General features: G+C 38.3%; 1 protein-coding gene across 2 annotated transcripts; it reads right to left on the bottom strand.

Moving 5' to 3' along the window:
* Positions 1–3,587: 3,587 nt before the first annotated feature.
* ppme1 (protein phosphatase methylesterase 1) lies at positions 3,588–8,868 on the bottom strand. 2 transcript variants are annotated; one of them, XM_029519407.1, is made up of 14 exons: positions 8,780–8,868; positions 8,032–8,125; positions 7,736–7,828; positions 7,510–7,567; positions 7,059–7,110; positions 6,626–6,780; positions 6,318–6,408; positions 5,356–5,421; positions 5,159–5,285; positions 4,928–5,057; positions 4,721–4,765; positions 4,534–4,598; positions 4,341–4,408; positions 3,588–4,147 (listed from the first exon to the last, which is right to left on the bottom strand). In XM_029519407.1, exons 1-14 carry the CDS (start codon positions 8,863–8,865, stop codon positions 4,144–4,146), a joined length of 1,134 nt encoding a protein of 377 aa, XP_029375267.1. In that variant the 5' UTR covers positions 8,866–8,868; the 3' UTR covers positions 3,588–4,143. The 2 variants fall into 2 exon arrangements, with proteins under 2 accessions (XP_029375267.1, XP_029375266.1); XM_029519406.1 differs by lacking the exon at positions 8,780–8,868 and adding an exon at positions 8,343–8,767 and having other exon boundaries at positions 3,589–4,147; positions 8,032–8,152.
* Between the last annotated feature and the right edge of the window lie 3,871 nt (positions 8,869–12,739).

Genomic DNA, 12,739 nt, shown 5'->3' with positions numbered 1-12,739 from the left:
ACAAGGAAAAAGTAGACAGAGGAGTAAGCCAAAAGACCATAATAACAGAAAATAAATCAGTCCAAATCAATAAGCCCTGTAGTAATAATTGTGGATATTGATATTTACTGTTTGCTAGAATAAGTAAGGTGTTCAGTCAGCTAAGATGTGATTTAGGGGGATGCAATACTCTATCAGGTGTTCATGTCTAACAACTTTTTTGGGATGATCAAACTAACAGAAATGACCATTTATTCTCTCATTGAGCTGGTAGTTCAACTGACTGATTTGCTTAAATAGTTGTAAATGTTTTTCTTGTGTTAAGTCCAAAAGTAGATGATGCGCATTGCTAAAACATGTTATTGGGAAAACAGTTCTTTGGCTAATCAGGATCAGGAAACACAAAGACCAACTGTGTCTTCTCTCGCTCAGAAATGGCTTAGAAACCCTTGTCTGTTCTACATGCACTTGGTGTGAAAACAGAATGGAAACACCACAACAAGAGGGAAAGAGTGACACAGCCGGTGTGACTAACACTATAACTGATGGAACTAGAGATTATTAAACCAAAACCACAGAATCAATTTTCTTGTTTGAGGACGTGAAAGCTGCACTCTGTCGCCAGGTACTTTCTTTCTCTGGAATGTTTTTCAGCTCCTCAAGTGCTCTTTCGTGAAGGCCAGAGAGGTATTGAGAGGGCTGCGGGACTGTGGTGGAGTAAAGATCAGTTAAATTAGTCCACCCCCCGTTCAGACGCTTCCTTTATTCTGCGGGCCATTGCCTCCCTCCCTGTTTACCCACATAAATTGGTCTCTCGCTCTCTCTGTCTGTGCTCTGTCTCTCCTTGCTTCTACACAAGTGTCCATCTGGACTGTGAGAGAGAGAAGGACAAAGGAATTTAATCAATAATATCAGTTCCTGTTGACATCACCTAAGTTCCTTCATGTTGATCACACTGATAAATTTGAGTAAATTGACCAGACTGTATTCAAAGCAACAGCGTGTATTTTTATGGCATTTGCAAAGCAAATATGACATCTGCTGGCTAAAAAGATGAACTCTTCTGAGCAGGTCTCATTTCAATAAGACTTGACTTTTCCTGATGCAATGTACACCAAAATGTGTCTTAACACCTGTACACCCCTCTCATGTCACCATCAGCTTTACAACATTGACTTGTTTAAGACATTATTCATAACATTATTAAATGGTGTGTAAATCTATTTTGGTCTGTTCATGCCAGATTGTCTTGTACTTGATGATTTTTTGTTTCTAATCGTATAAAGATAAAAAAAATAATAGCAGTTATTCAATAGAAAAGGTACTGTGTTCTGTTTTGTTTAATGACAAGTGACAACAACATCCTATACAATATTCTTTATACGATTGTTATATTGAGTGCAAGACTTCGGATACAGATAGTTATGTACTCTTATTGTTTTCATTATTCACCATAAAAACTACTTTATGACAGAACCAAATGCATGGCATAAAAAAAATATCAGTAATATAATGATAGAAAAAAGGGATGGAGTGCTTTTCAAGACAGCACAAAATGCATAAATGTCAACGATAAAACGATAGTAAATAAAAGCCATTTAGTAAACAAAGCAACAGAGTGTCAAGTTCATTAGTAGGCTTTACAGTACTTCCTGTAAGTTCAGCTGTGTCTAGTCGTGCAGCTGAATTTACAAACTCAGTGAGGTGGCTGGTTACAAAAATGTTCGGTGTGTTACTGTAACTCAGTGTTTTAGGTATGTTGTAATAAATAGGTTTAGGGTTTAAAGCCACTGGCAGTGCTTGATGCAGGTGATGATGTACACCACAAAGGATTGCCATACCCTAACTTCGGCATAATTTCTACCATAAGGTTATAAAATACTTTTCAGGCTTTGACAGAAAAGCCATCAAGTCCACCATGTAGGCTGCAGAGAGGGCCTCTGGTTAGCTCTGGATAAAGAACATTGATCCAAGGGCCAAGCTGCTGGGAATCAAGCCAGAGTCTAACTAATTGATTAATTGGCTTGTCTGAGTGTGGGTGTGTGAAGCACCCAAAACACCCTGACCTATGGAAACAACACACAGTCTGCCCAACTGCATCATCAGCTGTATCTTCTAAATGACAGTTTGGCCCAAAATGATGCAATCAAAAAACCACTGTCCTGTTTGCATAAGCCCTGTTTACCGACTCAAATCCTGGAAGAAGCTCAGCAGCGTTAGCTCTTTGGAGGACGGTCATTACAGCTGATTAATAATTCAAATATTTATACTGTGCACCACTGAGGAATATTTCTGTGTGGTGATCCAAGGGGGGGACAATTAAAAACTGCAAAACTGAAAAAAAAAAAAAAAAAACTGGAGTAGACCAAGCACATGACAAAAAAAAGGTCACCTTTTTCATTAATTAAGAAAACTACAACTGTATCCAGCAGAAAATTTAATTTTTTTTTAGAAATAAAATGCATTTTGTGAGGGAGTTTTATAATCAAATCTATGCAATACCAAAAGTATCAATGTAATAAATGCAAATAATAATAATTCTTATTTTTTTACTTTTTTGTGATGTTTATCTCATTTGTTTTACTTCACTGAGATTTTTATTTAAGTCTCTCAACTGTAATCAAAGCAGCCATCAAGGATGTTGGGACCCACCTGGAACAGTTGGATTTACCGAAACGGCATCTTTCCTCAAATCCCCTTCAATTCTGTACCTCAGAAAAGGTTTTCTCAAATACACACTCAGCTTCCTGACAGCTTTGCTTAAGGACCGCCACCACTGGCAACACAAGCAAGCGTTATTGACATTTCCAAAGTTGTGGCCCATCGACAAGCATGTCCACCTGGAAAACATGGCCTTTATCAGGGCTGGTGAGCAGCCAGTTGGAGCCAGTCCACCTCAGAGCCCGACTGGGGACAGTCACATGCAGCATCAACACCAGCCTCTTCGTAGAGGCCAAATAGAGCTGACTGATCTCTGATATGGATGAACGAGATGAGTGGGGACATGGGAAGAAGTGCTGCGGATGCATAGAATAGGATTCAGAGGCTTTTCTGGCCTTTCACTGTGCAAGGTTCAAATTTTAATTGGCATCAGAGAAGAAAATAAGAGAGTTCTGAAGTCAATCATCAAGTCTAGAAGGATTTGGATTGCTCTGTGGATCAATGCTGCTAGGATACAAGCTAAACTCAGATTAATCTTATATCAGTATCTAATTGGAAGCCACAATAGGACTATAACATTTTCCTCATTATAAAAAAGAAGCCTGAATGCTTCTTATCTTATAGCATTGGAAACACTGGACTTTCTTAAAAGAAAAAAAAAAAGCCCATCTTCCAGTTCCTTGCTGTAGCACTTTTGCAGTTTCACCAAAACGCTGCTCAACAAATCTGTTAGACTGTCAAAAGGGGGCCATGAAACCCAGAAACTCTTCACACCCTGAATATTATTTACTCTGACCTCTTGCCCAGTTAACGTTCAGTTCATGCTATTTCATCTACTTTTAACTTTACATCCTATTTTTCTGTCCAAGTCTTATATATAAAGATGTGTCAGATTTTGACCTTGACCTCATGATGCTTTCCATTGAGGTCAAGGCAAAGTGGTGAGTAAGGGAAACTATATTGACTTTAATTTTTTAAAATGCATTTTTCAATTTTACAAAACACCAGATACATTTATCTTGTCACACAATAGCATGTTAACTAAAGTACAACATGTAAAATGACCGTGTTTTTAATAAACATAACATAAATGCAAGGATGTTCAATATTTTTGTTTGCTGCATTAATCTTTAATTGTTGTCTGAATTCAGACATTCAAACATTTCAAACACATATTAATCATTATGTGCTCACTCAAAATATAACATTAAAACAAGGAGAGCTCAACATTTTCAGAAATAATAATAACAATAATAATAATAAAAAAAAAACCCCAAACAACTCTGTAAAGAAGAAACACAATCAAATACCAGTGATTGGAAAAAAATGAAAAATAAGGCAAAGTTGAAAGGCAAATGATCTACATAACAAAAGCAACAATAATAATGGTAATAATTATGTTCATTATATTTTCTTTAATTTTCTGGTAAACTGTATGACGATCATGACTCTTGAAACATTTCTTCCATGACTGCTGGCTATGTTTAAACTGAAAACTGGAAATTAGCTGTAGAAAAACAAATACAGAGGCAATAGATTAAAGATGATGAAGGTTCTGCATCTACATATCCACTAATGCAACTATTGCTTCAGTTCTTTAAAGATATAGCATATCAATATATTCTACATTAAAAACAGTAAAAGTGAACTGATTATTGCATGTTTGTTATAAAGTGTGCACAGTTAAATACTTCACTTACCAGAGATATCCTTCCTTAAACTCAGTGAATTTGTGCCGGACCATAAACGTTGCTAGAGCATCTGCTACCTAACAGTGGATGACAGATGTTAAGGGTTAAAGAAGAGCAACAATCTGATCTACATCTAATAAACAAGAAGAAATCACATTACAACACATCAGGCACAGTGTATGATCAGGTAAACCCCATTTACTTTTTCAGGTGCGTCCTCATGGACAGCATGACCACACTGGGGGAGGACTTGCATTTGAAATTTCCCTGTGAACAAAAAAATTCAGCCATGGATATGATTGAGAACCATGTGCCATATTCTTCAGTGTATGACATGACCTGAGTACAACCTGGTACCTAAGGATAAAATCTCCATTTGGCCTCTTTACCTTGCATTTGTCCAATAGTGAGCTCTTTGTCAAGCCTGTCCACTCCTGTATAATGGAACACATCAGGGGTGAAATTATACAAATCAATGGCAAAGCTGCTTGTAAAAAAGACAAATTATTTATATTCATCTGACCAACTGAGACTACTCTGAATTTCCAACCAAACTTACAATTCAAACACATTTAATGTATGAATTACCACCTCACCTGCGAGTAGAAGCAGTTTTGGCACAGGGCAGGTGAGAAAGAGAGCAGACAAGCCTCTAAACCAACCATCCCAGTACTTCTCTGTCTTTGACAGCTGCACTCGCCAGGTAAAGATGCTTTCCTTTTTTATCTGTTATAACAAAAATCCTTTTAGGTTCCTTTGAACTTATTTCCCTCACACATGAAAAATTAATTTTACATTCAAAAGAAAAGAACAGCAAAAGGCATAACCTCTTGATCATCTTCCTTCATTCTTTTTTTGTTTGATTCTTCTTCCACGTCTTCCTCCTCTTCTTCTTCTATTATACCTTCATCAATGCTATTAGAGCCTCCGGGACTGCTGGTGGATTCCTCACATCTGTGGAGATCAGAACAGTGGTAAGCAAAATTGCAGTACATAAAGTCCAGATGAGAGAATGAGCACATACTTTTTCACTTGGCCTCCCATTGACACACGTGCTGACTCTATGTTTCGGATCTGGCCACTCTTCACACTGACAGCAAGGGAAAAGAATAGTTTTAAGCACAATAATCAGACTTTGCATAGCAAAAGTAAGTAACAAAAAAAATCAGATAACTGCTATGTAGCATAGAAGCAGAAAATGCAGATTTATAAACAAAATAATGTGGACAATCCAGGAGAAAACTAATACTAATAGCGGCGGTAGTTGTTGCTGCACCACCAGTCATTTGTTGCTTTTGCATTTGTTGAAGTCTTTCATAATCTGTCCAAATCCAACTTCTTTGCTTGTTCGTTTTCAATGACAAATACAAGCACTCTACCAAGCCTTAAGCCTTTCAAACATCTAGCTGAACTAACTCTGTAGTTAAGCATTATCAAAAACAGCAGGAAAGCGGCGCACACTGCCCTGATGGTAGCAGAAATCACAACCAAAGGATCCACTGTCAGTATTTCAACATTTGGCCAGACCCAGTGTGTATCTGGAGGCTGTAATAATTTGGGTTTGTTTGATTTGGGACCATGATTGCTGGTCTGTGCATCAAACCAGCAACTTCTCCTCTGCAGCAGCTGCTGATTTGGCCCGTTTCATTTGTTGTGTTTTCAAACATGAACCATAACCTTTGTGAAAATATTTACTTTTCATGTAGCAAAATAAAATCAGCACAGAATACACTCTTCTAAATGGGAGCTCTTCAAAGTAAAACCAGGGTTTCTGCCAGTGTACTGTGAGCCTGATTTGAAAGTTATCAGGTCTGATTTCCCTAATTTTTTTTTTTTTTTTTTAAACAGAAAAATCTATCTGAAAAATGCCAGAAATTCTTTCAACAAGGCTCCTACCTGTTGTAGTAAGTAACGTTTGTCAGCTTCAACAACTACCACATAGCAGAAAAGGCGTAACAATCACACTGATTCAACTGTTTTGTTTACCTCCACTCAATGGCATTCTCCAAAGATTTGAATGTCTTTGGTCGACTTCTGAGGAAATTCTGCATACTGTTCAAAGCATCCATTGCTGTACCTGAATGAAAATAACAAATGCATTGGTTGTTCATACATACCCAATAGTACTGTCATGAGCTTAACATTATTTTTGATTTTATTTCACAATAAACATTTATCATATACATTTACCGTAAATACGAAAAAGTGCTAAAATCAACCGTTCAGTCAACTAAACACCTTAAAGTAATAAATATGCGTATGATGTTCCCATTTAAGAGAGTGCAATAACTTACCCTCTACAACATCAATAACACAGAGGCCAATCAGGGATGGTATATGACTGGCAACAGCCGTGTGAACTGCAACAGCCCCACCCATGCTATGTCCAATAATCATGATTGGAGGAGGGGTCTCTCCATAGAGCACCTCAACCACTTTGCCGATATCCCTTTTGTAAAACAAAAACAAAAATAAGATTAACCCGTTAATGTTGCGCTATCTTACATGCCAGTACTTCTAAATATACAATTGGAAACCACAAGAAAAGATTATAATAGAGTAATTGGTAAGAAAACTATAACACAAGAATGCACCATACCACATGGATGTCTGACTGCACAATTCTTTAACTATTGTCTTGTGCCCTAATTCTCCTGTGACGCAAAGCTGGTTAAAGAGAGGTAGTGATTCTCAGACAGTGTCTTCACTGCACATACAGCAACTTACTTAGCCATAGTGTCTGCAGAGAGATCTTCAGGATTTTTCACTTTGGTGTCACCTGAAGTGATGAGAGGAGAATATTGCACCTTAGCTCATCAGAAGACAAAAACATTGTCCAGTGAGATGATACACGAGAATCTTAATAATATTTGGTATGGAGTGGCAATTTTAAACCTGTTTAAATCTAATAAAGGGCCTTTTTTTATTTTGCTGCCAAAAAGTGAACATTGTTGAAGTATATTAGAAAAAATAGAGTGAGTGATAAGAATATATTACATTATGAAATAAAAGAAATAATAAGCAAAATGTTTTGTTAAAATACAGCTATCACAAATTTCACCTTTTGACTTCAGTATTAGGATGTCTCTGCTTTTCAAAGAGGATTAACAATACTATCTCACCAAAATGACAAATAACCCCCATTTCCCTCACTGTGAAAATATGTAATTATATTTACCATGAGCTCGAAGGTCCATGGCCACCACCCTGCAGTTGATCCTGCTGCATATGACAGCCTACAAAGGCACACATGGAAACATTTACATTGAATAATGCACATCACATGCTGTGTTACTGAAGAAAAGAGCAGCTTCATGAATATTCCTTTGTGTTGATCTGGATTTAACGCATAATTTATCAGAGTAAAGAGGTCATAGAGCCTCAGTAATAGTAATTATACTCACAGTAAATACTGCCCAGGAAAGTGCCGAGTGGCCTCCTCCGTGGAGCAGGAGCAGCACAGGACCGTGGGAACCACTGCAGTAAATTCTGAAAATGTTCAAGGTAAGTTAGGGAAATACATACCAGAGCTGTGCAAGAGTTGCAGAGTAAACAGTTTATGCGAAATGAAGAACAAACATCCTCCGTAAAAATGTTTTATCGCATTGAACAATGAAGTGGTCCTGAAGACCTGAGTGTTGGCTGTGACTAACTAATGTTGCATTTTCTGTGGACAAACAGAAGTTAAAACTAAGGATATGTCTTTGCCATTCTCATTTTCCACTTCCACATCTTCCATGGTTTCAAAGTACTGACTCCAGGCCAGCGGGGAGAAATCTCTCTTCCGTCCAGGTCTGAAATAAAAATGAACAAGCATTGCGTAAACCAACCTCATATTGCAACGGGGTTATTAAAATACATATTCATCTCTCATAGCTTTTTCTTGTGGTTGAATGGGACAACTTCAAAGAAACTATATTGCCCATATAGGTAATACAAGCAGCAAACTGTGAAATGACATCTATTTCTATACTTACATAAGCTGTGAAGTTCTAATACCTTGGCTGTAGAAATGACTGAATAATTCTTGATTACTTTTTAAGGGCAATATTATAAGGTTGCATTGTGTCTTGTGTTTACTTTAAAAAACAAACAAACAAACAAACAAAGATGCTTGCACCATGCTGGTATAAACAAACAATAACAACTCCTGACCTTCACTCCACAGGCTGTCTCAACGGAAAGTGTTTTAAATGACATCTGGCTTAGTTACATCCTTCGATGTGATGTGATGAAGAGCCACCGTCCACCCTGACTCATCCTAGCTGCTAAATGTTTACTGAAGCGAGCCCATCTATATCGTGAGATGCTCAGCTGCCGTGAACGGCCATGAGCGGGGTCCAGACACCGAGCTAGCTCAGCTCGGACTGGCTGTAAACACACAGCAGCGACATGATGGCGGCTCCGGTTCACGCAGCTGACAGCATGCCGTTAGGATGGTAACTCACCCCATTTTCATCTTGGAGCCGGACTGAAAACCGCCTGCCATGGGAGGTCTGGAGGCTAACAGGTTCAAATGCAACTGTTTCTCCATGGTGTCGACGGCGGGCTCGTCTCAGTCAGGGCTGTTTCTGGTGAGCTCCCTGCTCTCCGGCAGCATACGATTCCCCTCCGACTCCCGCCCCGACCTCAGCCAGCCACCGAGCGGGGAGCAGCTGACGGGAACTCCGTTTACTGACGAGCTAACGGCTAATGCTAAGCTACACCTTTCCTCCGCCTTCTTCTTCTTCTTCTTCTTCTTCTTCTTCTTCTTCTTCTTCTTCTGCTGCTGCTGCTGCTGCTCGAATTATTATTTTGGGTGTTTCTTCTTTGAGTTTATTTGCTCGTTACTGCCCCCTACTGACCTGAAAAACCTTCAAAAATAAACCGCCAAAGTTTCATGTGAATTCTTTATTTTAGTTGAATTTAACGGGAAATGTGAGGGATTTTTTAAGTAATCATGTTTTTAAGGGGATGGCAAACTGAAGAGACAGCTCAGATGTTCCTGTCTTCTTCTGACTTATTGATACAAAATTGTATGCACATTCCAAATAATGCACAAATTCTTACCGCACTTCCCAATTAATGAATTTATTTATTTATTTATTTTTGCCAGCTCTTAACAGGCAGACTGACTTTACACTGATTCCAGTGGAGATTCAGGTCCACCATAGTAGAATTACATGGCCTATTCCTGCAAACTTTGGAGATAAAAGCCTCACATCACTTTGGCTGCAATCATTTCCCAAAGTCACATAAATTAGTCAAATGACTGCGTTTTTTATGTTCTCTGGAGTCCATTAGTCTTGGACACAAGGTGGCAGCCTTGTGTTAGCCGTGGAGGTGAGAATTTACTTACAGGGATGCTCCTTCAATTTTTGATGTTCAGTTTATTTCATGGTTGAGCATCGCTGGTGCCAGATGAACAATGTCCTCTCTGGATCTGGGAGTCTGCGAAAATCATCAGAGTTATCTCAGCTTGCATTTGAGAACTTGAAATGTATTTGTTTACCAGGTAAAGTATGTCTCATCAAAGACACTGCTGTGTGTAATGTGTGTGGGAAATGTGGTTATTGGAGCTAGGCCTACAATGTTCAAAGTCAGGAGTTAAGAGCGTGGTTATGGTCACTGAGATTTGCAGGTTTTTGAACACTAGAATAAAACACTGCAGTTTCACTCTTGTATTCTGGGTCGTTGTTGTTTGTTGGGAAACATCAGAGAAACTAATGTGGTTACATAAAGACTGTGTTATGACAGCTGATTATCTACAGTTGCTGATTTACTAATTTGATTGTGACTGCCATTAGAGAGGACACAGCTGCTCACATTGAATTTTGCCTTAAAAATAGCCACAAAGAGGCCCTCACTACCCCAAAATATTGGGTTGGGTTATTATTAGCTGCATCAATCAACTATATAATTAAACAATTGAACTAACTACGGACCAGAGATGGATTGTGGCGCAATGACTTCTTTGGCATATAAATGTAAAATGACCCATTTATGGTTGTTTTTATCTTTTTGTGGTCATTTTGCATTTCTCTATTGTTTTTTTGTGTCTCTTTTTGTTTTTGTATTTTGTCTTTTTAAAAATAATTTTACAACTGTATGTAATTGCTTTGCATCCCTGTGTTCATGTTGTGCCTGTGCATTTTATGTGTTCAATGTTGTCTTGTTGCTGTAGTTTCACTTATTTTACATCCCTTTTTGTCTCTTCATAGCTGTCTTTTGGACGTCACCAGCGCCACATTGATGTTCATGGCCATAACAGGCTCAGGCTTTGATCATACTGTTCTGATATACTGGATGCATATCAGACCTGCTGTTGTATAGTATGGCTCAGAACAAGGCCAGCCAGCTTAGCAAACAGCCAAGTCATTCCTGGTATGTAGATGTTGCAGTGAAGTACTGTATCTCCTCATTCATGTTGCAACACTTTCAAAAAATGAATATCAAGTGTGTAGCGTGTGTAAGTTTGCTGTAGTGTTTTTGGCTTTTGTAGTTATTTCAAAGTTGACGGTCACAAAAAAAAATATTTCCTTTCCTCTCTTACCAAATAATTAATTTAAATAAACTTAAGACTGGGTTCATACAAGTTTGTGAAATAATGAAAAACACATGGCGGCTTTTGAAGCTGTACTGTGTTCTACTAACCTTTAAGTGACGCATTTGCTCACTTTATTTATAACATAATAGTCTTTATTTATAGTGAAACTGAGATTAGCTGATATGAGTTTCGCGGTATTCAAAGTGCAGGGCACCACTGTGGTGACGAGAGGCTCAGTTTCAGTTCCATGGTCTGTAGGGGGGGTCACTGCAGACTGGTTGAAGCTGGTCCAGTAGGTTGTTTACTGGTCTGTCTGTGTGTTCAAAGGTTACTCACACTGTCTTTTCAAGAATTTGCTTTTGGCACTGGCCAAAGAAAGCAGGTGTTGAAGCTGCTTCCGCTGTCAGTTAGGTTTATATTTTAGCCATTTCCCACGACTGAATTAAATGCATGAATCTAGACTTTTGATTTTGGATTTAATAAAATTTTTTATTGCAGTAGAAATACACCTTGATCGTATAACTGCCTTTAATCCCTCTGCCACCAGTAGCATCTCTACACTGTGGTCAGTTTCATTCATTTATATTTGTATATTTACTGCCAAAATATCTAATGAAATAATTATGTTGATAAAATATATTGTATAAACATGCTTAACTAATTTCTGTTGTAAGCTTTATTCACCAAACAACTTCCATTAACACTACAATTACCTTTTCCAATAATACCAAGAAAAATAAGGTTAATTACAAGTAATGTAAATTAATAAGTAAATTAAGGTGACAAATAAGACAAAACGGACATATTAAAACAAGGTTCTTGGAAAACATTGGCCAAGATCAAATTTATGGACACACTAAAAACTAGAAACATGAAAGAGATGAAAATGTGTCAAAGGTCATCGTGTGAATCATTTTCAGGTCTCCTTAAGCAAGGCATTTTGTTCAACTTTGTTTTCAAAAACAGCCTCAGGGGTGTTAGGAGCTTTGTCACCTGTAATGGGAAATCATTGTAACTTTATACAGCAATGCATGTCAGTCACACAGAATTAAGACAAACAGATAACAGCAGTATATAGCGGGAGACACTTGTGATGGATTTGCAGAACAGTTTTAGGAGTAAAACAACATGTGACAGCAGGTGAAATATAACATGGCCACTGCAAGTTGTGATGTAATTGTACTGGGGCAGTGACTTGGATCTGCAGTGGAAAGTCACATGTATAGAGGCATGCACACTGCAGAACTCCAACACTTGTGTCTGCCCTCGAACTTTTCCATCAAGCATCCTATCCTTTCTTTGGTTGCTGCTAGTTGGCCTGAACAGATGCTAATGATTGCATACAGATGCTATGTGCACCCACCCACCTTTATTCATTGAATGGATTGGCTGAGGAGCACGGTTCCTTGCCCTGGAACATTTTGTGACTTTACTATGTGTGGGGAGGAGGGATGAGGGAATTCCTAGAGCTCCTAAACAAGTTTTGCATTTTGGTGAGGGCCAGGGGAACAAATACTCTGAGGAAGTAGTGCAATTTTTTCACGACAGAGCTATTGTTGGCTAGCCAAATGCCCCATGAAAATATTTAGGGAATCCTGATAGGCCTCTCTTTCTGATTGGCCAAATATAGGCTGATGGTATCAGCCAATAGGAACATGTGATAGGCTGCTTGACGTCAGTGTCGTCATATGAGCTTATGTTTGCACAAATTAAAGTTGAAATTTTATGAAAGATCTAGAGCTATAACTTGAATTGCATTTATCTGCTGGAGAGTGCATTTCACAGTGAACAAAGAAAGTGTTCTCAATCTTAATATGAGTCCATACCAGTCCATACCAGACAACTATGATGAGACAGTTGGGAGCTAATCAACAAGCGCTCA

This window comes from Echeneis naucrates, chromosome 14 (genome assembly GCF_900963305.1).
Source record: "Echeneis naucrates chromosome 14, fEcheNa1.1, whole genome shotgun sequence".
NCBI classification, from domain to species: domain Eukaryota; kingdom Metazoa; phylum Chordata; class Actinopteri; order Carangiformes; family Echeneidae; genus Echeneis; species Echeneis naucrates.
The sequence above is the reverse complement of the archived record's forward strand: the minus strand, read 5'-3'. Positions and strand labels throughout refer to the sequence as shown.

Excerpts from the sequence above, each read along its gene's own strand:
- ppme1 (XM_029519407.1), bottom strand. The coding sequence starts at position 8,865 with ATGGAGAAACAGTTGCATTTGAACCTGTTAGCCTCCAGACCTCCCATG. Across the intron at positions 5,286-5,355 it reads ATGGGAGGCCAAGTGAAAAA|ATGTGAGGAATCCACCAGCA; the intron begins GTATGTGCTCAT and ends TGATCTCCACAG. Across the intron at positions 4,766-4,927 it reads AAAACTGCTTCTACTCGCAG|GAGTGGACAGGCTTGACAAA; the intron begins GTGAGGTGGTAA and ends TCCATTATACAG.